Here is a 27,020-nt window from a genome sequence, read left to right on the forward strand (position 1 = left end):
CGGTTCAAACCCCGGGCCTCCTTGACCCATGTGGAGCTGCCCATGTGCAGTGCTGATGCGCGCAAGGAGTACCGTGCCACACAGGGCTGTCCCTGTGCATGGGAGCCCCATGAGCAAGGAGTGCGCCCCATAAGGAGAGCCGCCCAGCGCGAAAGAAAGTGCAGTCTGCCCAGGAATGGTGCCGCATACACGGAGAGCTGACACAAGATGATGCAACAAAAAGAAACGCAGATTCCCGTGCCACTGACAACAACAGAAGCGGACAAAGAACACGCAGCAAATAGACACAGAGATGAGAGAACAGACAACTGGGGCGGGGGGGGGGGAGGGAAGAGAAATAAATACATACATACATACATAAATAAATCTTTAAAAAAATTTTTTTGTCTATTATGTGAGGTAGGGGTCTACCTTCCGTCTTTTGCATATTGAGATACTGTTTTCCCAGCATCAACTGTTGAAGAAATCATTCTTTCCCCATAAAGTGGTCTTTGTTTCCTTCACAAACATCAGTTGACCATAAATGTGAGGGTTTATTTCTGAGCTCTCAATTCTCTTGCATTGGTTTATACATCTGCCATTGTGTCAGCACCATGCTTTTGGTTATTGTGCATTTGTAATACGTTTTAAGATCAGGATGTGAGAGTCTTCCAACTTCATTCTTCCTTTTCAAGATGGCTTTGGCAATTTGGGGCCCCTTATCCTTCCATATAAAATTTGACAACTGGCTTTTCCATTTAAGCAAAGAAGGCTCTTGAAATTTACATTGGAGTTGAATTGAATCTACAAAGTGCTCTGGATAGGACTGACATTGTCTCAATATTTAGTCTTTCAATCCATGAACATGGAATGCCCTTCCATTTATTTAGGTCTTCTTTGATTTCTTTTAGCAATGTTTTGTAGTTTTCTGTATACAAGTCCTTTATATCTTTGGCCAGATTTATTTCTGAGATATCTGATTCCTTTAGTTGCTACTGTGAATGGATTTTTTTCTTGATTTTTTTCTTCTAATGGTTCATTGCTTGCTGCGGCAGTTTGAAATTATTTTATGGATACCAGAAGAGAAAGATTATGTTTTCAGAGTAATCTATTCCTGTGGGTGTGATACCCTCTGATTGCATTAAATTTGGTTTAGGGTCCTTTGATTAAATTATTTGATAAGATCGCTTTAGGGCTTTTAAAGATTGGACTACATCAGTGGGCCGTGATTAAGATTCAGCCCTCTTGCTGGTTCTGATAAAAAAAACGGAGACATGGAGAGAGAGAAATAGAGACATAGGAAAAGCAAGGTGCCGTTTTTTTACTCTGCCATGACTAGAGGATCACTTAAGCACAAAGTCCACAAGAGGCTGTACACAGAGAGGAGCTCAAGAGGAAAGAAGTCCTCAAGAGGCTCAAAAGCTGAGGCCCAGGAAGAGATGAGTCACACGCCTGATAGCTTGCAGCTGAACTCTGGAAGAAAGTGGAGCAGTGGAGATTGATATAGGAGTCCTGGAAAGAAGACAAGCCCTATGCTTGGCTGCCATCAGCTGAACTCAAACCTTGGCGGAGATCAGCAGCCATCTTGCTTCAACACTTGGCAGATGACTTTGGTGAGAAAGCACCTCTTACAGGGGTCTTGAACTTTTCACAGCCTTGGATCTATAAGCTTTTATCACAAATAAATCCCCTTTATAAAATCCAACCCATTTCTGGTGCTTTGCATTGGCAGCCCTTTGGCAAACTAAAACATTTGTGTATAGAAACACTACTGATTTGGAGTCATTGATCTTGTACCCTGCCACTTTGCTGAGTTCACTTATAAGATATAGCTTTGTTATGGATTTTTCAGGATTTTCTGTATATAGGATCATGTCATCTGCAAATAGGGAAAGTTTTACTTCTTTCTTTCCAATTTGGCTGTCTTTTACTTCTATCTCTTGCCTAATAGCTCTAAAATTTCCAGTACAATGTTGAATAGCAGTGGTGACAGTGGGCACCTGGTCTTGTTCCTGACCTTAGAGGGAAAGCTTTCAGTCTTTCACCATTGAGTATAATAACATTAGCTGTGGACTTTCCAGATATGTCCTTTATCATGCTAAGGAAGTATCCTTCTATTCCTAGTTTTCTGAATGTTTTTAAGAAGATGTGCTGAATTTTGTCAAATGCATTTCTGTGTCAATTAAGATGACTGTGCTTTTTTTCCTTCAATCTACTAATGTAGTACATTATAATAACTGATTTTATGTTGAACCACTCTGGCACACATGGGATAAACCTCACTTGATCCTTTAATGTGCTCTCAAATATGGTTTGCTGTACTTCGATAAGGATTTTTGTATCTATTTTCATAAGGGATATTAGTCTGCAGTTTTCTTTTCTTGAGGTATCTTTATCTGATTTTGATCTTAGGTTGATGTTAACCTAGTAGAATGAATTAGGAAGTTTTCCCTCCTTTTCAATTTCTGGAAGAGTTTGAACAGGACTGGCATTAATTCTTCTTGAAATGTTCAGTAAAATCCACCAGTGAAGTCATTCAGTACTGGGCTTTTCTTTGTTAGGAGGTTTTTGATTACAGATTTAATATCTTTATTTCTTACTGAGCCACTGAGATCTTCTATTTCATTTTTTTTAACGTTTTAAAATATTTTTCTTTTTTTTTTTTAAAGATACATAGATTACAAAAAATGTTACATTAAAAAATATAAGAGGCGGGAAGTGGTTTTGGTTCAATGGATAGAGCATCCGCCTACCACATGGGAGGTCCAAGGTTCAAACCCAGGGCATCCTTACCCATGTGATGAGCTGGCCCACACTCAGTGCTGATGCACGCAAGGAGTGCCATGCCATACAGAGGTGTCCCTGCATAGGGGAACCCCACGCACAAGAAGTGCACCCCAACAGTAGAGCTGCCCTGCACAAAAAAAAATGCAACCTGCCCAGAAGTGGGGCCACACACAGAGAGCTGACACAGCAAGATGATGCAATAAAGAGAGACAGAGATTCCCAGTGCCACTGACAAGAATACAAGCGGACCCAGAAGAACACACAGCGAATGGACACAGAGAGCAGACAACTGGGGAGAGAGGGAAGGAAGGGGAGAGAAATAAATAAAAATAACTCTTTAAAAAAAAAATAAGAGGTTCACACATACCCCAAACCCCACACCCCCACTCCTCCCATATCAACAACCTCTTTCATCACTGTGGCACATTCATTGCATTTGGTGAATACATTTTGGAGAACAGCTGTACTGCATGGATTATAGTTTGCATTGTAGTTTACATTCTCCCCCAGTACCTTCAGTGGGTTATGGCAGGATATATAATGTCCAGCATCTGACCCTGCAGTATCATTTAGGAAAACTCCAAGTCCCAAAAATGGCCCCACATCTCATCTCTTCTTCCCTCTCCCAGCCCTCAGCAACTACCATGGCCACTTTCTCCAGATCAATGCTACACTATCTTCCATTACTAGTCACAATAGTTCTATAGTAGAATACCAGTAAGTTCACTCTTTTCCACATTTTATTCCTCCATCCTGTGGGCCCTGGGATGGTTATGTCCACTCCACCTCTATATCGAGAGGGGGCGTAGATCTACCACATGGTTGATGGATACGATTCTCCTCCTTGCAGGTGTAGGCACTCTTGGTTCCCTCGTGTGGTGGCTGACCATCTCCACCTCCCTGTTAGCCAACCTGTGGAAGTCCAACAAACAAGAGAGTAGGAGCTGCAACTCTGCTGAGGCTCAGGGCCCAGCTGGCACACAGACATTCCAGAAATTCAGTCTCCTGGGTATGCGCCAACCACAGGTTCAGGAAAAGTGACAGAAGAAGCATGTGTGGAAAGTTCATATCCGAGTCCATTTCCATCACATTCAGGAACACAAATTCCAAAGTAGGGCCCACCGACAAGGCACTGACCTCCAGAGCCAATTACCATGATGGTAGAACTGGTGTGTCTCAGTAGTCCTCAGGAGGACCAGTACCTGGGGTTGTATCTACTTTGGCTGTCTCTGGAATCCTGCTGAGGTTTGCATAAATGCTACCCCTCTGATGACCTCCCGACTCTTTCTTGAAGACTCTTAGCCATATAAACTCACTTGTCTTTACTATTTCCCCCTTTTATTCAAGGTCTTTTTCTAGTTGCATCACCAGTTAGTGATTGGTAGTAATTCCTCAGCACCAGGGAGGCTCATTCCCAGGAGTCGTGTCTCACAGTGGGGGGAAGATAACGCAATTTCATGGTGAGTTTGGCTTAGAGAGTGGCCACATTTGAGCAACATGGAGGCTCTCAGGAGGTAACTCCTAGGCACCCTGCAGCTCTAGGCCTAGTTCAAATTTCAGGCACACAGGCTCATAAGCATAGTCATCAGTATCAAGGGCTCATCATTGGAGCATCCTTCTTCCCTGGTCTTTGCCCTTGCACTTGAGGGACTATTGCTGTTCCATTGGGGAATGTGACATAGCTTCTCTGGCTAGGAACGCAGTACTCCCTCAGTTGTCGATTGTAACTGTAACTACTATGAAAATACCCAACATACATCTGAACATTTTTATGTACCCTATATACATGCCCTGGAGAACTCCCTCCCAACTACGTGTCCCCCATCAATAACACCCCACACCAGCGTTCCTCTCCTGCCATAGCTGAACCCCTCTGTGGTCCAAAACTTCTTCAAAAATGAAGCCTAATATATTGCCAAATTCAATTAGTAAGAAAATGAAATAGTAGTGATAGGTTTAAAGATTAGAAATAGAATACATACGAATTGAGAAAAACTAAAAGTAAAAATAAATTGGGGTGTTAAAAATGAAAAATATCATAAAACTTTGTTTTTGACATTTTGCCTTTTATCACTGTAATAAGTGTTGCCCTGTATGTATAGTGGCAAGGCAATTTCTTTCATTTCTTCCTCAGAGTCTACATCCTTTCCGCCCCTCCCCCCTTATTTTTTATTTTGTCTTCAAAAAAGTTTTAGATCACAGTAAAGTCACATATACAATACAGGGGACTCCCATGTACCCAACATCAAACCCTTTTTACCCTTCCCCAGCAATGATCTTTTTACATGTTCATTTTGTATTTGCTGCAGCTGATGTACAGATATTGAAGCATAGCTATCAAACATGGTTCCAAGTAAAGAGACAAAATCAGTCATTAAAAACCTTCCAACTAAGTAGAGCCCTGGGCCAGGTGGCGTCACAGGTGAATTCTAGTAAACATTCCAGAAAGAACTAACACCAACCTTGCTTAAACTCTTCCAAAAAATAAAAATAGAAGGAACATTGCCTAACTCATTCTATGATGCCAACATTACTCTAACACCAAAGCCAAACAAAGACACCACAAGAAAGGAAAATTACAGGCCAATCTCTCTAATGAACCTAGATGTGAAAATCCTCAACAAAATACTTGCTAATCATATTCAACAACACATTAAACGAATTATACACCATGACCAATCGGGTTTCATTCTTGGTATGCAAAGGATGGTTCAACATAAGAAAATTAATTAATATAAAACATCACATAAACAGATTGAAGGAAAAAAATTACATGATCATATCTATAGATGCAGAAAAAGCATTTGACAAAATACAGCATCTTTCTTGATAAAAACACTGCAAAAGATAGGAATAGAAGGAATCTTTCCAAACATGATTAAGGGTATATATGAAAAATCCACAGCTAACATCATTTACAATGGTGAAATCCTAAAATCTTTCCCTCTAAGGTCAGGAACAAGACAAGGATGCCCACTATCACCCCTTCTATTTAACAATGTGTTAGAAATACTTGCTTGAGCACTGAGACAAGAATCAGATATAAAAGGCATCCAAATTGCAAAGAAAGAAGTCAAAATTTCACTATTTGCAGACATGATCCTATACATAGAAAGCCCTGAGAAATCTACAACCAAGTTTCTAGAACTTATGAGTTCAGTAAAGTAGCAGGTTATAAGATCAATGAGCAAAAATTAGTAGGATTTTTGTACACCTATAATGAGCAATCTGAGGAGGAAATCAAGAAACAAATACCATTTACATATAGTAAATAAAAAAATCAAATACCTAGGAATAAATTTAACTAAAGACGTAAAAGACTTATACCCAGAAAACTTCACAACTCTGTTTTAAGGTAATCAAAGATGACTTAAATAAATGGAAGAATATTCCCTGTTCATGGATAGGAAGATTAAATATCATTAAGATGTCCATCCTACCAAAACTGATCTTCTATTCCTTCTTGAGTCAGTGTAGATAGTTTGGTATTTCTAGGAATTTGTCCATTTCGCCTAGGTTATCTAATTTATTGGCATACCTGTTTTTTTAATGCCTATGCTGGGCATTATTTTGAATTGAATATATTTCTTTGTAGAAAATCATTATAAACCTATTGGGTCATCTAGATACAGGCTTATTTTGCCCCAACTATCTCCCAGAGAGCACCTTAACAATACAATTTTTCAGGTACTCATTTCTTTTGGTCTGGAATACCTTCACAGGTGCCCTATGGGACATGAGAATAAACTACCTTTACCTATTAGACACATACACATTTTAGATCTAAACATCTGTATCTCTTTGTTTATATGTCATCTTTTTTTCACAATCCTAGACAAACTGAGTAGCTCTAAAGATTATAATGACTGTCTACCCTGTGTCCAGGACTGTGCTTATTCTTGAGGATATTAAAACAAGTAGGCCAGGATCTTTGCAAAACTCAGTCTACTGGACTGACATGCAAGCAAATTTTAACAATACAGGTGGCAAAAGTTATAACTGCTGATTGAACAAACTGCTGTGGACAAGGAACAGCTGGTTCTACTTGCTCTTTAAAGTGCCCACAGTGGAGGTAAAAGGCAGGGTAATAGAAACTACGGCATTTTCAGGAAACCCTGTTTCTGTTTGTTTTTTAGTACAAAACTAGGGCATAGGAACTTTGAACAGGCAGAGGTGGTCCTACCAGAGAATGAGACCAGGGGTTAGGTGGATGCCAGATTATGAAGAACTGGCCCAAAATGTTACAGAATTTGATCTTTTTCTCACATGCAGTGGGAAACCTTGAAAGCAGGGGTTCTTAACTTTTTGTTCCACAAACCCCTTTGCCAGTCAGGTGGAAACCATGGACCCTTTACTAAGCCCACACTATACTGGATATTATTTGATAAATATTAATTTACCTCACCTGCACCAACATGTCCCCACAAGAACAATGTTTTTTTGAATTTCAATTCTAGCTCATGGACCCTTGCCAAGAATCCCTGCTTTAGAGCCTTTAAGCAGGTGTCAAGCATATGCAGGATGGGTAAAATCAGCAGAATCAGAGCAGGTAGTGGTGGAGACAGCAGATAACAATGTTTCAGATCAGATGAAGGCCGCCCCAAAGCAGAGAGGATGAAGGAGAATACACAATTCATGCTACTGAGATTTTCTTTTTTTATCCCTACAATCCAGAGCTATTTTATAGACTATCTGGTGAACAAATTGTCAAAAGATAGAAACAGAAGACAGAAAGATCATGAACATCTGGAAAGTACAATGGATTAAAATTTCATTAAGTCCCAGACACTACGCAGGACTACATGGGCCAATAAGATAGAAGTCTACTCTTAAAACTTTCAAATGTCAAGAGGAAAGGCAAGCAAGTAAAAAAGGTAAACATAGGAGCTCTGTGTTAAATATGTGGGATAGTCTATATAAAAAGCCAAGGAACAAAAGTAGAATACAGTATTCTTCAGAACTGTAACCTGTAGTCATATACATATCTATAAAATATACATACCTAAAATAAAGATTTAAAATGGCTGCTATTTTAAAAGTGAATAGGTTCTTTTCTCTTTTCTTCCTATTTTACTAGCTCTAAGAGTGTTTAAAATTTAGTTGCATTTTTTAAATGCCATTTGATACTGACTTATTTAAGCTTGAATCAAACAAAACAGACTGGGAAAATATATGTAAAAAGAGCATGCTATAAGGCTTTGGGGTATAATCAAAACTAATACCAACCTTGTTGATTTCATAAGTGTATTCTCTAACTACCATCTATTTTACTTACCTACCTAAAAACTATCCAAACATACAACAACCTATTAATTTCAGTCTCTTAGTTCTTACTTCAAGATCTCTGAAATTCTAATTTATTAAGAGTTTTTATGGAACTTTCTATAAATATAACTGCCTTAGTGACATTGTAAATGAAAATGGTAAACGTTTCTTTTCCAGTGCAAAAACTCTGCAGCAAATGTAGCTTTGGGCCCACAGCACTAAGGCAGAACTCAGGTTTTTTCAAGTAGCTACAATTATTTCCAAATGCACATTACAAACACACAAAAATGCCAGATAAATATACTAGTAAATCAGAACAAAGGTAAGCAGTTTACATTGAGTAAACAACTGAAAAATTTAAAGCTGAAACCGCCAAAAGAAATATTCATTGGCACTTCTTACAGCTTTCTGAAACATAAATCCCAAATTTCGCGATTTTTATTGCTAAACTATGTGTTTAAAATGTGTTGACACTTAAGGCAAACATTTTTAAATTTTGGTTTAGTTACAAAAACCACTAATTAAGGCTTTCACCACTTCTCTTCAAAGTTACCAGACTCCCTTCTTGGTGCCACCCACCCATCTTCAGGATTGCTCTGCTTGGATCCATTCTTCATGTGGCTGTCAAAGTGACTGCTAATCTGATTGTGTCACTCTCTGGTTCAAAAATCCTTCAACACATTCCTATCAGCTAACAGATAAAATGAACAGTCCTTAGCATAGACCTGGCCCCAGATACCCCTGTCACACAGAACCACTTCACATTCCTAGAATATGCCAAGTTCACTGGCTTGAATACCACGTTCTTCTCCTGCCAGCAACATCCTTCCCCACGGTGGCTAATCTCTCACAATTTAGTTCTAACTTTACCTGTATATTTTTGTGCTCCTAGTAACACCTCTTTATTGCTCTTTACATAATGGCTGGTTATCCATTTGCCCAAAGAGAATATGAACTCATTAAATTCAGAAACTCCATTATTCATGACTGGTACTGAATAATAGAGTTATTATGGTACTAAATTCATTGTTAAATGAATTTAGAAAAAAAAGGCCTATCAAACAGGCTCGTACCTTAATCAGAAAACAGTATTCCATTGATAACAATATAACACACATCACACATTGGTCTTCCACTCTCATTCCCCATCATCTTTCTCTAAAGACAGAAAGAGAAGTGGGGGTTATTAGAACAACTTTTTTATTCAACAGAGGTAAAGTCATTTTCAGTCTTTTTTTTTTAAACTATAACAAAGTATATAAAGAGAAAGAAGACACTGCATGTTTAGATATCTGTTTAGTGAAAAAAAAAACAGAAAATACTGAAAGAGCTTAGAGTGGTACTTTCAGATTCTTAAACATAACAGGGCAAAGGGAAACATGTTCAAATTCAGATGATCTCAAATCTTATGAAAGACGATAATACATTCCTATTGTTCTCTCACAATTTAACCCCCTTTGGGATTCATGAGTATTTCAATAGCAATATTTTTAGAAATCACACACTTTGCTCATGGCAAGGGGTGTGGTACTGGAATCATAATCACACGTAGGCATAAAAAAAAAAAAAAGACTACCTTGCATTTCTACATAGCTCTATTTCCAATAGAGCCTTGAAAATTAATCTTTCAAAATAACCTAAATATTAAAGTCAATGTAAAAGAAGCTACTCACTTTTCAAGAATTTTAATTAGACCATAGCTGAAAACCAGGGCTCCAACAGTCACTGGGCATCTACTTATTTTGTAGATAAAAGACAGAAAATAAAACAAACCACTGGGCCATGAAAAGAAGAAAAAAAAAGAGATGGGGAAAATTCAATATTCAAAAGTTCAAATAATTTATTTAGAGGAGAATCCCTAACCAGTCACTTCATATATTTTATATTCTTATTTTTATGACATTCCTTATCCGCTGGTAAATGAGAAGCCAGAGAAGCAGGCACAAGAACTCACTCACTAAGAGATGTATTGTATACTTTGTACATGCCAGGCACTGCTGTAGGAGCTGGGGTATGGTTAATGAACCAAAGTCCTTGTCCTCAGTGAGCTGCCCCTCTCTCCTTCAGAACCCCAATCTATATCAAAATCACCTGGGGAACTGTTTTTTAAAAAACAGATTTCTGGGTCCAATCGCCAAGGATTTGGAATGGCCTAGGGTACAGGAAACCAGATTTTCAACAATCAACACCTGCCTTCTTCAAGTTGTTTCTATCCAGGCTGTTCTCTGACCACACTCTAAAAAGAGGGTCTCTAAATATTACAGCTCAAATCAATAACTGGCATTTGTACAGGGAAGAGAATAAACTTGTCATAGAAATATCTCCACTTATTATTATTTAAATGCCTTATGTTTTGTTGTTTTTTAAAGAGTAGTTGATGACTCTTTGGGTTTTTTTTTTAAAGATTTATTTTTATTTATTTCTCTCCCCTTCCCCCCACCCCGCCCCAGTTGTCTGTTCTCCGTGTCTATTTGCTACATCTTCTTCTTTGTCCGCTTCTGTTGCTGTCAGCGGCATGGGAATCTGTTTCTTTTTGTTGTGTCTTCTTGCTGTGTCAGCTCTCTGTTTGGGCGGTGCCATTCTTAGGCAGGGTGCATTTTCTTTTGCTCTGGGCGGCTCTTCTTATGGGGCACACTCCTTGCGCGTGGGGCTCCCCTACGGGGGGGGGGGGGACACCACAGTGTGGCATGGCATTCCTTGCATGCATCAGCACTGTGCATGGGCCAGCTCCACACAGGTCAAGAAGGCCTGGGTTTGAACCGCAGACCTCCCATGTGGTAGGCGGATGCCCTATCCATTGGGCTAAGTCCACTTCCCAAAAGCCTTATGTTTTGATACTTGAAGTGTATGTATCAATTACTCAGGACATCGGTCATATGGAACACCACCTGTTTCCCAACACTGCTGCCCAACAGAGTTCCTGGCCCCAATGAAGAGCTATTGCCCTAATGAGCACATAAAGTACAGTACAGGGTGCAGCCAAGTACAGTACAGAGTGCAGCCAAGTACAGAGTGGAGCCAACAAGAAAAAAAAATCTCTTTTCAGATCATACCACAGATCAAAGCACACGGGATACTGCTGGGACTCTCCCAGAGTCGGTTCCTCATATGGCGAGAATGCAGCTTCCTGGATAGTCAGAAGAAAGAAACACACAACTGCAGGGTAGACTCAATGCAGAGGAGGTTGAGGCAGCACAAAAGGACAGAAATGCGCTTCACTCCTCCCTCCTCCACCTGCTGTGTACTTCCTCCCACTATGCCTTTTCTCTCATAGCTAAAGCTCTCACAATATTGTAGCTAGTCCAGAAAAATCTGGAAATATGACAGAACTGAAGACAGTCTCCATAACTACCTTCCAGGGCTTTGCCCACATCTCTGTGGTTGCTAAAATCTAGGATTCCTTGCCATTTCCAGAAAGGAGGCCATCTTTGGTGCTAATGGCATCGTTTGCAGTAGTTTTGAGCATCTCTAAACACAAGGTCCATTAACATAAGTTCAGTGGTAGCAAATCAACTCTTTTTAGATATTCTGAGTTTTAATCTGTGATTACACTCCTCTTTTTCACAACACATATGCGTTTAAAATACCTTTCTATAAATCATCTACTGGAGCATGTCTTCATTAATACTGCTAGGAAGCCAAAAACAGATTACAAGGCCTGTCTTGACTACTCTTCTAACATTCCCAGGACAGTTTTAAGAGAATTTGGGGGGGTCAGAATCTTAGAGCTGTGAAAGCCAGTCTCTGATTTGGGAAGACCCTTATGTCTAAACAGTCACAAGAAGAGTCTGGGGAGCTCTCTACCATTTGTAAGGTCCTCTGTTGAAGATTTCCCTTCTCTCCTTCCTCTCCATCTCCCTCAGAAAGGATCTGCCCACTTTAGGTTTTCACTTCCACTTTACAAGTTGTGGTCTGCAGAAGAGAAACCAGCAATATTACTGAGGACAGGGAATGAGAATCAGGGCGAATGTCTTTGGTTTCCTCTTCCCCCACTGATAAAACTCTGCTGGTTCCAGAGGCTGGAACTAAGCAGCATCCCCCACTCTGCTGCAACCTCATTAGGCCTTTCTATACAGGATGCACGCTCCTCCTCGAACCCAGGAGCCCTCCAGTCCTGACCGAGCTCCTGCGATGAAATACCTGAAGTAGCCTGAATCTGGCACTGCCCTGAAATGTGGTCAAATCACATTTCAGTCCCCCATGAGCAAATTTCCTGTGATGACTAAATGGAAAAAAAAAAAGAGGGAACAAGAATGGGTCCTTTAGCTATCCACCCCCTTTCCTACTGTCATTAGCACTACTCTTTGCAGAAACTCAAAGCAGACCTATTTCTGCTTCAGGGACTGCACCTTAGGGACAAAAGGCACTCCAGTCAAAACATACCTTTCTGGATCTGATTTTACAAATCTGTAAACTGAACAGTTCAGCCCAGACGATGAGAGATCTCTGCCAGACCTAAAATTATATGTTGCTATGATCCCCCCAAACCATAGTTACTGCAAAGGGAAAAAGCTGATTAATTTCAAGGGTTTGTGGTAAAGTTGGAGAAACGCTATGATCAACTCAGAATCGAAATTAATAGCAAGGCATTATAACAAAGAGTCAGAAACTTCCACTGTTCCCTATTTCAAAGTGATGGAAGCTATCTCTGGGCCTGTTCTCTGTCCCCTTAGACTGCACACTCCTAGCCTTCACTTAGATCCCTAAATACGGTATGGACTTTGTGTCCACATCCTCCCAGGGCCTGATGCTGAGGAGCCATCTATACTACCAAAGGGACTTTTCTTAGACATACCACCTCACATGACAACTTTTACAGCTTCACATGACAACTTTTACAGCTCTCTTTGCTCAATAATAAGCTGCTAGTACATTATGGATTAAACTGACTTCTGTGCACTGGCCTGGAGCCCCGCCCAGCATGTCCAACCCTGCTTCTATAGGAATAAAGACCAAGAACCCACACCAACGATTTACAACCAACCATCTGGAAAACTGTCTATTCATAAACAGTGAATGCCAGCAGCAGAGTGGTACTTGCAATTTTTTTTCATGACCATTAACAGACTATAAAACAGGTGGTTATGGCACTATTTGGGGGCTTCAAATTAAAAGGTAACTACAAGTTGCAATTTTAAGGCAGTCAAACAGCATGTATTTTAGCTTAAACATCTGGCATTTGAATGACTTCAAAACTCTTTGGAGGAAAATCAGAAGAGAGAGGAAAGGTACTAGACATGATTATGAGGCTCTGTTGCTTTGCAAGCTTAGATTCTTTTGACATTCCATTTCACTGTAATGTCAGCCCTCTCCTACAATTTATTTCCTGTCCCTCACCTTATGCCCCCCAAAACAGACCCATAATTACACCTCAATCTTAAGCTGCAGAGTGAGAATCTGAGTATGAATGAAGTGTACCTGAGCTGTCTACCAGATACGTGTTAACAGTCACTGCTCTGTTTTCCCCAACTCCTCATTTCATACCCTTCACATGCTGAATGCGTGTGTCTCATCTCAGAAGAATCAACCCCCTGAATCTTTTGCTGTGACACAAGCTCAGAACGCTATTCTATCTGCCTTCTAAAACGGGGCACTTATTTCTATCTCATTCAACAAACTGTCCTAAGGAAAGGCACAAGGGGATTCAAAGTCAGGCAAGACTATGTGCATGTGCCTTCCCACAACTTCCAGAGCTTGGCGAAGCCTGACCTCATCTCCCACCTCTGACCCCCAACTCCAGTCCTTCCTCCTGTGTAAAAAGTCTTTCAAGATATAAAGAGACAATATATGTGTAAACATAAATACATACACATAAACCCATGCCCAAGTGATTCTTTCAAAAAGTACATTCTTGTCATCTCAACTCCTTACCATTGCCTACCAAGTCCTACCCATCTGGCCGCTGGCTTTCTTCCCCATGTCCCTGATACGATTCTCCCCTCCATTCTATTGCTTCTGCCCACATTGGCATCTGTGTCAACATGATCCTGTCCCAGGACCTTAGAACTGGCTCTTTCCTAGGCCCAAAAAGTTCCTTCCTCAAATTTGTTCATCTCACTCCCAACTATCATCCAAATATTTGCTCAAATGTTACCCAGAAAGTTTTGTGTTCAACCAATCTGTAATAACACATCAATACCACACTAATCATTCACTATCCCTTCCATCATTCTCCATCCCTTCACCCTTGATTTTTACTTCAAAGCATATTACATGTTAATTTTTTAATTTTCTGTCCCCATACCTTTAGAATACAAACCCCATGTAAGCACAAAGGCATTCATATATTCAAACCAGATCTAGAAAAGTGATGACACAACTACGATTTTTATAAGGTTTAAATTTTAAATTATTTTTATAACTTCTATAAATACATTATTGTAGGAAATGCTAAAGCAACATTATTAAGTGAAAAAAAATTAGGTTTCTAAATTCTAAAGAGAACTTAGACTTTTTACAAAAACATTTAGACATGTAGACATAGGCGAAGGAAATGATATGGAAGAATGATAGTCGTCTCTGAGCTGGAAGGGTTATAAATGTGCTTGCTTTTCTTTTTTGCTTTTCTTAGAATTTCATACTTTTTCTGCAAAAGCACATATGACTTTTAAAAAGACAATACAAAGAAGTATTGTAGTTAAAGAAGGCAAATAAAAACAAGTCAGTGAAAACGTACAAGCAATGAATTTAGAATAGCCAAACAGTAAAATACAAATACTACATAATAGTGCTTTCTTTGTATCATAATATATACAACATTGCCAAACAAGATCTTTATCTGCCTACTTAGAACAATGAAACAATCAAAATTACTACAGTTCACATTTTGGGTCACCCTTCCAGCCAGGGTATATTCTTTGGTACGTTTTGACAAACAAGACAATAAAAGGCTGAGAGTTTACATTTCACCTAACCAGTTCCCAATTAATAAAACATAAAATTCAAAATACTTTCATTCCTTGTCATAAGAAGCATGTGATTAATACTACAAAAAATTTTGATCTGCCACTGAGGTAGTCTTCAGTTTTTGTATAAATTTTAATACAGAGAGTAAGCATAAATTTCTAGCATTTATCTTCTAGAAAAGACATTAAAATAACTGTTAAATCACTCAAATACTATTTTCATGACATTTATGATACTACTATTTATGCTGCTTGTCAGAAAGAACATTTAAAGGTATGCGCCTTAAAAAGTATAATAAGTTATACTAATGAAACCAAAACTGCATTGTATAAATATGTTTGGGGCCATCTTACAATTCTGCCTATTACAATGGGTTATATTTTTGTTCCAACACCTCACTTGAGTACTTTAAGCATAATATCTGATTTTACTGGAAACCTCTCATTTGCCATCTTACAGCAGTGATTTTCAATAGCCACTATAAAGATTTTCCAATAGCCGCTGTAGAGAGCTTGGATCACAGGGTTTACTTTATACTCAGAGACTAAGAAGTTTGGCAACAATATTTGCAAAGATTTTCTAGACACTTCTGGCAAAACAGGATAGATGTACAGATATTTAACTCTATTTCATCCCCCCAAAAAACCATTAAAATGACAGCAAAGCAATAATAAATAAAAAGAAGTGTCCTGGTAACAAGAGGAAAGGCAACCACATTCAAGAAATGTTAACAGATATTTGAAGGAGAAAAGCAGGCAAAGGAATGATTTACAACAGGTCGGTCTGCAATATAAGTGGATGTGGAAGAGAAGACTACCATTTCAGTTTATCCCAACGCCCCAGAAAACTCTCAGAACATGGAGACCCAAGGGAAGGGATGAAACACTTGGCAGGAAATGGGAACTAGTGGAAAAATCTGTTAACTCCTACTCCTGACTCACATCCCCAACTTAAGACACATGGCAGAAGACTGAAAAATTCAAGGTAGAGATGTTCCAGGTTCTGGAAGGCCAAAAACTGCAGAAATATAGAAGATACAGACTGAAAACAGGGAGCTTGAGCATGTGAGACACACGTCTCGCAAATGAAAAATTCCAAGTGCTCAGCAAAAGAAATGGAAGATAACTTTGTAAGGTTTGTTACTGTGAATTTGTAGAATCTGGATTAAAAAGAGGGAGAAAATTTCCAAAAATTTGCAAAGAGAAATAAAGAATCACATAAGCCCAGAAGAAACCATATTGTTATCAGAATTCTCAACAGCAACAATTTTAAAGAGAAAAATAAGGGGGAAAAGGCTCTTAAGAATTCTAAGAGTAAATAATTTTCATCCTATAATTTTATACCCAAAGTATCATTCAAAAGAATAGGGAAAGATATTTCCAGAAATGCAAAGACTGAAAAAGTTTAACCTCACATGCACCTTTTCTCATAAAGCTACTGGAGAATATATTCCAACAAAATATAAAGGAGTTTGCCAAAAAAGGGTATGTGTGATGCAAAAATAGGGCTTTAAAAGCGTTGAACATACTAAAATAAAGCAGCAAGCTTAGGAATTACTAAACTAAGTTAGAGGGGACCTAAATGCTAAGAGAAAAGTCTTCAAAGATTCAGGAGCAAACCAAGGTTTGAGATTTACTGGGTAGAAAAAAGCACTGGAAGGAGTATTATAAATGTGTTTGAGCATTCTAGAAGTAAAAATAAAAAACTGAAAAACTAGGTTATTACCTCCAGGAAAAGATCATGTGAACAAAGAAATATAATCATAGCATAGGATTTGGCTTAGCAGAAAATAATATTTACACAGCCATAAATATCTAAATTGACTTTTGACTTACTCCTAAAATTGTAACAATTATTTTCTATTGATAGCTGACAGGAAGAGGGAAGGGTTTAAAAGAGCAAAATCCTCACCTACCAAAATGAGAAATCAACAGCATTGTTTAGACACATGGACAGAAATAGCAGAAGAAACAGCTTAAATGTATTTTTAAAAGTTTCTCTGGGAGTGGATGTAGCTTGGTGGTTGAGCACCTGCCTCCCACATACACTGTCCCAGGTTCAATCTCCAGTACCCCTTAAAAAAAAGTTTCCTTTGAGAGAGTCTCAAAAGTGAGCTCACACCTATTAAATGTTTTCACAGTCCCCTGTGTGTCACCCTGGTACTCATTTTAAGAGGGGAAGAAAGACATGTACAATGTCTGCCTTCCCCACAAAACTGCAAAAGTGCCTTAAGGCGGACAGCCTATTGTACCATGTTCACTGCTGGACTCCCAGAGCATAACACAGTGACTAGCACCAGTGGTACTAAATTATTTCTTGTTAAACAGAGATGACATTTTCAAATCAAATCACCAAAATGTTACAGTCATGTGGAGGAATTAACTAATGCGTTTTCATCTGTGCCATTCCCAAACTCTCAGGCACATTTCTTTTTTTTTGGACACACTTATTACCCCTATGGACTTTTAGTTGATCTGCTCAAGCTGGGAAAAACCTTAGAGATGAGGGCTAACTTCCTTACTTTATAACTAAAGGTTCAGAGAGGGTTAATTACCTGTCCAGGGTTAGGCGGGAGGTAGACAATGCAGATAAGAAGCCGTCTCACAAAAATGAGTTAAATCAGGATTTCTGTTACCTTAAATACTAACTCCACCCAGTTTCACATTATAGATTAATAATGTATAAGCATCGCTCATACTTCTACTAAGTGTCAAAATAACAAGTTACTCAGTATTATAAATACTACAACAACTTATTTACAGCCTTAATTGGAACTTCTCTCACTTGAACAAGTTAATAAAATTAATTCATTCTTTGGAGAATTTTTGCCAACTCGGGACCATAAATTCTTTTGTTCTTTTCCTCTTTTCTACACAGATAATCCTCGGATCTGAAGCCAGTCTTTTATAACTTAATTTTTGAAATAATTCACATTTTTTAAAAAGTATAGAATGTATAAAATGAGAAGTCTCTCTGCCATTCCTGGTTCTCTTCATCCAGTCCCTGTTCCCACAAAATAGGTAACACAGAATTAATAACTGGTTTATTTCATATCCTTTTCTATATACAAATGAGAACATATACATAACTGTTTATACCTTGTGGGTGTTTTTTACTTAATATATCTTGAAAATACTTCCTTATCAGTATATAGTCTTCTCACTCTGATAACTGTGTAATTTTCCATTACATGGATATACCACAAATTATCAATTGGTCACCTACCTTTGGGAATACATACTATTTTTCTCATCTTCTGCTATTAAAAGATGACAAACCTTGCACAGGCATCATTTGGCCTGTTGACAGTTGTATCTGTGGGGTGATTCTCAGAGAAGTGCTGAGTCAGAGTGCATGAATCTGTAAAATACTGATAGAACTAGCCATAGTTTCCCTCAAAACATGGTCTCTTGCTATTTGTATCTCTCCTTTAAAGGAATGACCCTTTTTAAGTGTTTAAATTTATTTTTATAATTTGTATAAATTTATACAATTATTTTCCTCTTTCAATTTGTCAGCACTATAAATTCTATATTGTACATGGCACTGAACAAGACCACCTGGGCAGATATCCAGCTGCAGGCCATTGTCTTTTATTTATTTATTTTTTTTTAAAGATTTGTGTGTTTATTTCTCTCCCCTTCCCCCCCCACCCCAGTTGTCTGTTCTCTGTGTCTATTTGCTGCGTCTTCTTTGTCTGCTTCTGTTGTTGTCAGCGGCACGGGAATCTGTGTTTCTTTTTGTTGCGTCATCTTGTTGTGTCAGCTCTCCATGTGGGCAGCACTATTCTTAGGCAGGCTGCACTTTCTTTCGCGCTGGGTGGCTCTCCTTACAAGGCACACTCCTTGTGCATGGGGCTTCCCTACACAGGGGACACCCCTGCGTGGCACGGCACTCCTTGCGCACATCAGCACTGCACATGGGCCAGGTGGTAGATGGACGCCCTAACCACTGGGCCGAGTCCACCGCCTGTCTTTTATTTCCATTCAAAACCTTTTTCTAAGGCCAGGCTTCTCTGATAAGTCTTCCAATGCTGGGTAGAGAAAACTGTCAAATCATGCTGTAGGCTTTGATTGCAGAGGCCAAAATGCTGTGAGACTTCTGATTAGTAATGAACCTCTCTAAGCCTTAAATTGTATATCTGTAAAATCGAGTAAAGATACCTCTCCGATGAGGTTGCTCTGAGGAGTAAATGAATTTAAACATGTAAAGTCCCAAGCACAGAGCATGGACCTGAGTAGGACCTCAAAAAAGGGTTGTTTAGTTTTGTCACCTCTCATGTCCCAAGTAAATAAAAAACATTTGGCTAAGCAAACAATTCTTTCAGTGCTTTGCGATATTTCCAATTAAGTACTCCTAGGGGTTAAACATTGAGAAATAGCCCAGCTGAAGTTGTATCATTACACGGCCATTCACTATCGCTAAACGAACATTAAGAATGTGTTATTTCTGGTCCAAAAACTTGTTTTCCTGTTAACATCAACTCATTTTGCCTAAAGACCTCACTGACCTAGAATGTTGATTGCTGTGAGCTGCCACTTTTTTGCCTCCACACAAGGACTTGCCAAGGCTGCAGTCAAGATAGACACCATTGGAAACATCTCCTCCAGGGCTAGGGCTTGGCAAAGGGTGCTAATCAAACCATGCTAGGAGAGAGTTAATAATTCTAAAAGAAATTCTAAAAGTCCAAATGTCTCATATATGACATTCATGAAATATTAAGTGTATTCTGAACCGAACAAGTTATACATACCAAAAACATGCCTGGCTTATAAAATGAGCTCATCTTAGGAAGAGGGAAGTAATATCTATCACCCCCCATTAATTTATAAACTCTTTGGGTTCATCTTTGTAACCCCATGCTTAGCACCACTCAACCACTCAAACATACAATGAACAGACTCAAAAAATAAATATGACTTCTTTTATTTCACGCCATCTCTTTTCAGTATATGGTCTGGATTATCTTCTTTAGTTTAATTTTACTTCACGTTACACTTCTTGCTACCCTAGTTGTATTTAGAATTTTTGGTATATCTGGGCATCAGTTTATTTTATCAGAACTCTGGGTGGGACATGAAATATTTGTCCCTTGTTTTACAAAATTTGCTCTCATCCTTCTTATATATTTCCTACTGTGATAGGCAAAGAACCTGAAAATGTTATCATTGTTTTAAAAAAGTTAGAAGTTCTGAATACATAAAATTACTGCAGGCCACTTATGGTACACTTGCAACTCTGCTATACTGGGAGTGAACACACAAGTCATTTTTGAGGAATGCCCTTAGCAAAAACAGAATTCCCAAATTAGCCATCTGGCACCCTGTTAAGCTCAAGAGGCAGAAATCTCACTTGAAAACAAGGGTTTTTAACACTCTAACAGTCTGTATTTCTATCCCACTGCTAAGAGTAGGCTTTGTGCCTTGAACTAACCTGGGAGCCTATATTTCTCACAAAATACAGAGCCTGGAGAACACTTTTGGAACTTGCCAGTCAACCTTACTGCAGCAGGTATGAACTTCTGATGTGGTCTTTTCAATACTGCACAGGTATCCTATTCAACTAAACTAGTCACCACTAACTGAAAATACAATCGTCTTGAAATTGAGAGTACAAGTTTCCTATTCCTCACAAAATTGATGCTGCAGTCACCACTGGTACTTTAACCTAAAAGCTGTCCACTCTCATGCTTATCACCAGGGACACAACTGGTATTCTGAATGAGAATATCTCCTGACCTGTAATCTCCATAGCATCCTGCCCAAACTCAGTAAACACTCTCAGTCATGGTGAGAAGCAAAGGTATCTCCTGTGGCTCCCCACCCAATTCTAATGCCTGCTCCAGGGTTGGGGGGGGGGGGGGGGGGGAATGTCCCGAGCTAGAATTAGTAGTTATTTCAATATTCCAGTCAACAATACAGATTACTTCCCACCTGAGTTACCTGCTGGAGATGCCAAGAGGAGTAAGACACAGCCCCTGCTCTTCAGCCTAGAGATCCTTTGTTTTCTTCTTTCTATGAACAACACTCCAACTACCTACTCAAAGTTACAGCCAAAAGGAACATACCGAAATGGGCCACAATGTCACCCATTCTGGGACAAAGCGAGGCAAGGTCCCATTGACTGACTTAGTCAAAACGTGTTTTGAAGGAGCAAAGTTCAGAGGAGTGGCGGGCAGGCTGGTGGAGGAAAAAAGAACCAGAGCTTTGGAGTCAATTAGAGAGACCCAGGTTCAAATCTGACCCCTGAAGTGTATTTCTCTCATGATTGGGATAAACCATTCTCCACCGACAGTGGGTCTAGTCTTCCTCCTACCCACCTATTGGGCAGGGTCACAGATGCCAAACGTCCTGCAAGAGATGGAAGAGTCCAGCTCAACTCAAAATGCCAACATCGTCTGTCCCTAAGAACTCTCCCACCTTTAGTTTACTCAGTTGTCTGAATCTGGACAAGCATACCAACCCAGGCTGAGTGTGAGGTTTAAAAGAGACCAGACAAGCAAAAACACCTGCCCGAAAGCAAATGCACAGTCAGCATTTGATAAGTGCTCTTCCCACTTTACTACTCCCCTTCCCCAGTGACACATTATACAGAGCTCATGCTAAACTGGCCATCGTATATGATACAGCAATGAAACAAGGTTGAGAAATCATTTTCTCCAAGCAGATAAAATTAGAAGGCAGGTATTCTCCAAGTTTCCACATTTCAGAAATATCTGTTCAATAGGCTTTTGCAAAAATTCTCTTCAGACCTTTTACAACCCTGGCTCTGACTCGACCTAACTTTCTCACTGCCTCTTTCATTCTGTCCCACTAAAAAATACACCCCCTAACAGATCAGACACTCCCACAGGCCTTTGCTAAGCCAAGAATGCCTGCTCCCCACTTCTCTCCATCCTCTCTACAAAGTTCTTGGCCTACAGCCACATCACTAATTCCTGAAGGCCCATTAGACTACCATGCAGCCCTCCCCTGCTTTCCCACATCACTTTTTTTTTTTTAAAGATTTGCTTATTTATTTCTTATTTATTTCTCTCCCTTTCCCCGCCCCCCTCCCCCCACTGTCTGCTCTGTGTATCCATTTGCTGTGTGTTCTTCTGTGTCTCCATTTGCTGTGTGTTCTTCTGTGTCACTTGTATTCTTGTCAGCAGCACCCCGAATCTGTGTCTCTTTTAATGACTCCATTCCTTATGGACTTAACATTGCAACAGTGATTCTCAAATTGGGGTTCACAGAACTCTGGGAGGTCTTGAGTTTCCTGTGAAAACTTCAATTACAGTTTTCATTTCCTATGTAATCCAAAATAAATATAAGCACTTCCTGGGCCTGGTCAACCACCCAAAATATGAGCACTGCCAACCAATCTGAGTGCCCACACCTGAGTCCATATAGTCAGCAGGGTGGATGCTAACAGGTCTCCTTTAAGTACTGAAAGTTCATGAGAAAAGAACAGCAGCAAACTCAATACATTGTATGTGCACACCAAGTAAAGCCCAAATAACTCAGAGCACACATGAATGACAAAAGTTTTTTTCTAAAGATCAAATATGGAAATGCTGGAGGGCCTGAACCATGGCATGGTACAGAATGCAAAACTCCAAAGACCCTGTGTTTGTCCTAGTTGGTACCATGTACATTTGGGGTGCTTAGCCACAAAGAAGCTGTTTGGATGATGCTGTAAATTTGACTTTTGTTGAATATGTTTGCACTTAATTTTTAATTCTGTTCTTAAAGAATTCTTAAGGAATTCTGTTCTTGAGGATTTGTATATGCTTAAGTTACATAATAAAATTACGTAAGTGACCACTGGGAGTACAGAAGAAAAGGGGAGTGTACAACGCAACCTTGAGAAACAATACCTTTCACTTCCAGTACACTGAAAAACCAGATTTCAGACACTGATAATCCTTAATGTATGTAAAAGGGCCTATTAACTACTCACACAGAATAGGACTTGTTATCTGTTAATTAACTGAAAATAGCCATGGGACTTTGGGGAAGTTTCTTCAAACCCATTTTTTTTTTAAACCAGTAAAACAGAGATCTCTTAATATAAATTTATCAAGTTACATGTAATAATATTATTAGAAGTACTTTGTAAACTATAAAATGCTAGATACATGAGAGGTGCTAACATTCCTGTTTTCAAGTGGTCTCAACTTCTCACAGCAACTTTAGGGAAGGGACTCTTTTTCTCATACCTCTCAACATTCCTATCACACCAAGCACAGTATGTCTTTTGAATAGACAAATTCTGCATCTAAAATCACCAGTTGAAAAGGTAAAGCAGGTTTCTATTAAGAATAAAAGTTTTTACTGCCTCCAAAAGAAACAGCCCAAATGCCCTTTCCTTTTGAAATAAGATCACAGAAATTGCACAAATTGCAATTCTGTTTCCAATCCTGTTAACACCAGAGTATTTTGTTACTGGGACATTAGGTACTACCAGGCACTTCCATTTGTTTCATTAAACTTTCAATAAAGGCTTTGTGCTTATTTCTATTCTTGAAAAGAAGGACTTAAGCACATCTAAAACACTAAGACACCCAACAAAGCATTATCTGCTATTCCCTTAACATGAGGTAAATTATTAAAAAGATAAAGATAAAATTAGTGTACATCTAAGCACCTTAAAATTGTCATTGTTAAAAAACCATTTTGTGCCTGTCTGGAATTGATGAGAATAGGGAAATAGTAAGTAGACAAGGAGCTAGTTACTGGAGTAGTTAACTCCAGTCAAAAAAAGAGATGAAATTTCAGAAGTGCATTTAAAAAGCCAAAACTGGGCAGTGAGGCAGGCAGGCCGGCTTCAGGACAATACTGATAACCTGAAATTGGCCGCCTATTCCTTCTTAACACTGCCTCGGATTTCCAACTTTTGCTGAGTCTACTTGGGACTTCCTTCAAAGAATGCTTTCATAGTTTGCAAGACTGTTAGTGTTGTTGCTGGGATAACCCATAGTCTGTCTGCCCACACCAGCAGAACTATGACACATCTTTATTGGGACCTGTCAGACTTCAAAACTATTTTTAACTACCATGGAACTTTGAATTTCAAATTCCTACTGTCAAATGGTGTAAGAGCTGAAATCTCCTAGGAGAATAGCCAGTCAATTACAGTAGGAGCTTCTTTTGAAAGATACAGTATTTTATTAACAGATGGAAATGATTCACAATTTAGGAAACTGAGGAACATATAAATGACTAAAATCAAACCACAACCATTAAGGAAATGCAAATCAAAAACCACAATGAGATATCATCTCACACCTGCTAGAAAAACTATTTTTAAAAAAATGTGTGAGGACGCAGAGAAACAGGAATACTCATATATTGTTGGCAGAAACATAAAATGGTACAGCCACTGTGGAAAGATTTTGGTAATTCCTCAGAAAGTTAAGTCTAGAATTACCACATGACCTGGCAATCCTACTTCTAGGTATTTACCAACCCAAAAAATTGAAAGCAGGGACACGAACAGATATTTGCACACCAATGTTCATAGTAGCATTATTCACAATAGCCAAAAGGTAGAATCAACCCACGCATCCATCAAAAAAATGGATAAACAAAATGTGGTATATGCATACAAGAGAATATTATTCAGCTGTAAAAAGTTCTGATTACATGTTCCAACATGGATGAACCTTAAAGACATCATGTTGAGTGAAATAAACCACTTAAAAGGACAAATATTGTATGACTTCACTTTTATCAACTAACCTGAATATGCAAAGTTATAGAGACAGAAAGTAAATACAGTTTGGGGGGGGTTAATGATTTATGAGTAAAGTTGCTATTTAGGGTGATGTAAACACTTTAGTAATGGTAGCACAACAATGTGAATGTGGTAATATCACGAATTGTACACTTGAAAGTGGTTAAAATGGGAAAATTTCCATTGTGTTACCACAATAAAATTTTTAATTTTTTTTAAAAGGATATTACATGTAAGATGTTAATAATAGGGGAAGCTTGATGTGTGGGATATGGGAACTCCGCATCATTTCAACTTTCATATAAATCTAAAACTCTTCTAAAAAATAGTCTATTAAAGAAAAAAAGGGGGGGGGGATTAAATCACAAAATCTGATTACTAATGGAACCGAGCTCAGTCACAGTTTTCTTTCCCATTCATATTTCTTTGAAGCCCACCAAGAAGTTTTAAAATCTGAAGGAAATATAGCTTTCTGGAGCTCGGCCTTCCAATCACATGGGTTACAACCTCCTCACTCCTACTCACGGGCAATACTGGAGGCGTGTGTAAGCCTCTTTTATCATTAAAAGTTTAAAGTAGTGTGTGTCTAACCCCTCTTCCTCCTTTAGGATGGATGAAAAGACTTAGGAACAGGCGTTTCAATATGACACATCTAAAAAACTCGATTTTACAGCAGCTGGAGGACAGAAAAAGGGCAATTTTCACTAATGAAACCACGACTCCTTGATCCTAGTTCCTGGAATCAGTTCCTTCGAGTTTGGGAACTCGAAGGAGATGTTTCCGTAGAGAGATGAGAAAGAAGAGCTGCAACACTTAAATGTTCAGTTAATGGTAAAAACAAAATAAAACAAAAACTAGACTCTTTTATATTTTGATGAAGTCTTGGGAACTCAACACTTTTTAAAAATAAATCACTTTAAGAAAATTGAAATACGATGGCTAAATACCAGCCTCAGGGGTTAACACTCCAAAGCCTTACCTTTTCTAACTTCTGCCAGGATCTACCCACACAAGGTCGTTTTCAGATCGCGCCCTCATTCCCTTGGCTGATTGCTCAGCTCAGCTCACAACTGTTTCCCATTACTGCGGCAGGACGACGAGGAAATCGTTTTTGCCATAGAACTTGGAGAGCAGACGCGTGTGTGGAATGGGACCAGAATCACTCGTGGGGCGGGGGAATGGAAAAGGAAGAGCTCGGAGTGTGAGGCTGGGTCCGGTGGGAATGCACACGGACGCGGGTCAAGAACTTCACCCAGATTTAACAAACCGAAGCCTGGGGAGTGATGCGGCCCGGCCAACTGGGCGAGAAGGAGGAAACTTTAGCAATGGAGGAAGGAGAACAGAAAGTGGCGAGCAAACTGCACCCCGGCCAGGGCGCGCCTCGCGGCGGGCGGTCACGTCAGAAGCCCCGGTCCCCCCGAGTCCTCGCAGAGCGAGCGCCTCCCTCGCCCCTCGTGGCTCCCACCTGGCGGCGCCCTGACCCGGAGCGGGCGCCTGGCTAGACCCCGGCCTCTCTTCCTCTTCCTCTTCCTTGTCCCGGGAAGGGCTTCGGGGAGCGAAGAAACGGGAGAAGCTGTGCCAAGGCGCGCCGCCTCTCCTCCGGCCGCCGGACATCTCCGCGGCGCGGCCGCCGGCCCGGGGCCACACCGGGAAAGCGGCGAGGGGCGCTGCGAGCGCAGCGCGGCGCCGCGCAAGCCGGCGAGGGCAGGAGCGGAGGCGCGCGGGCCGCCGGCGCGGCTCAGTCCATCCCAGCCGGCAGAGACGCGGGCGCCCCGCGCTCCGCGCTTCTCCTCCTGGCGCTGCCGGGCTGCCCCTCCTCCCGCCCCGCCTGGCCCTGCCCGCCCCCGGGAGGAGTCAGAGGCCGCGGCGCCGCCCCGCACCCGCGCGCCGCCGCCGCCCGCCGCCACGTGCGGAGCCGCTGCTGGAGGCGCGGGCCTGGGGCCGGCAGGCGGGAATTCGCGACTCTGGATTCCGGGCTTCCCGCCCAAACGAGTTTAGTCTGCAGCCTGTTTGGCTTTGTTTTCATTTTTTGATTTCTCTTACCGATTTGTTTGCTATCCTAGAGTCAGTGCGAGGAAACCGTTTTCAGACTTTTGAAGGAGGTTTACGAAAATCCCTGGTAAACTGCAGACCCGGGATGCCCTGAACTGCCTATCTGCTTACAGGCAGCCCCCGGCCCGACTCCAACACAGTTTTAACCAGCTCTACAAAAGATGCAGTTACCCCTTAGCGAGTCTCAGATAGAAAAGAAGGAGGGTGGCTATCAAGTTCTTTTCTGGTCCCCTGGTTTAATACTAAATGTGGAATAATTTTTTCCAAACCCAGACTTACTTTAAAATTCTCACAACCTAAGTTACATATTGCTC

General features: G+C 40.1%; 1 protein-coding gene across 2 annotated transcripts in view; it reads right to left on the reverse strand.

The window, feature by feature from the left end:
• CRYBG3 (crystallin beta-gamma domain containing 3) overlaps positions 1–26,478 on the reverse strand; it is a 143,979-nt gene extending 117,501 nt beyond the window's left edge. Inside the window, exon 1 of one of the 2 annotated variants that reach the window (XM_058296017.1) lies at positions 26,120–26,478. In XM_058296017.1, coding sequence (XP_058152000.1) covers positions 26,120–26,268 — 149 coding nt within the window. In that variant the 5' untranslated portion in view covers positions 26,269–26,478. Of the gene's footprint in view, positions 1–25,633 lie in introns of both variants that reach the window. The other variant, XM_071214876.1, reaches the window with a different exon arrangement.
• Positions 26,479–27,020: the final 542 nt, after the last annotated feature.

This window comes from Dasypus novemcinctus, chromosome 4 (assembly GCF_030445035.2).
Source record: "Dasypus novemcinctus isolate mDasNov1 chromosome 4, mDasNov1.1.hap2, whole genome shotgun sequence".
Classification (NCBI taxonomy): domain Eukaryota; kingdom Metazoa; phylum Chordata; class Mammalia; order Cingulata; family Dasypodidae; genus Dasypus; species Dasypus novemcinctus.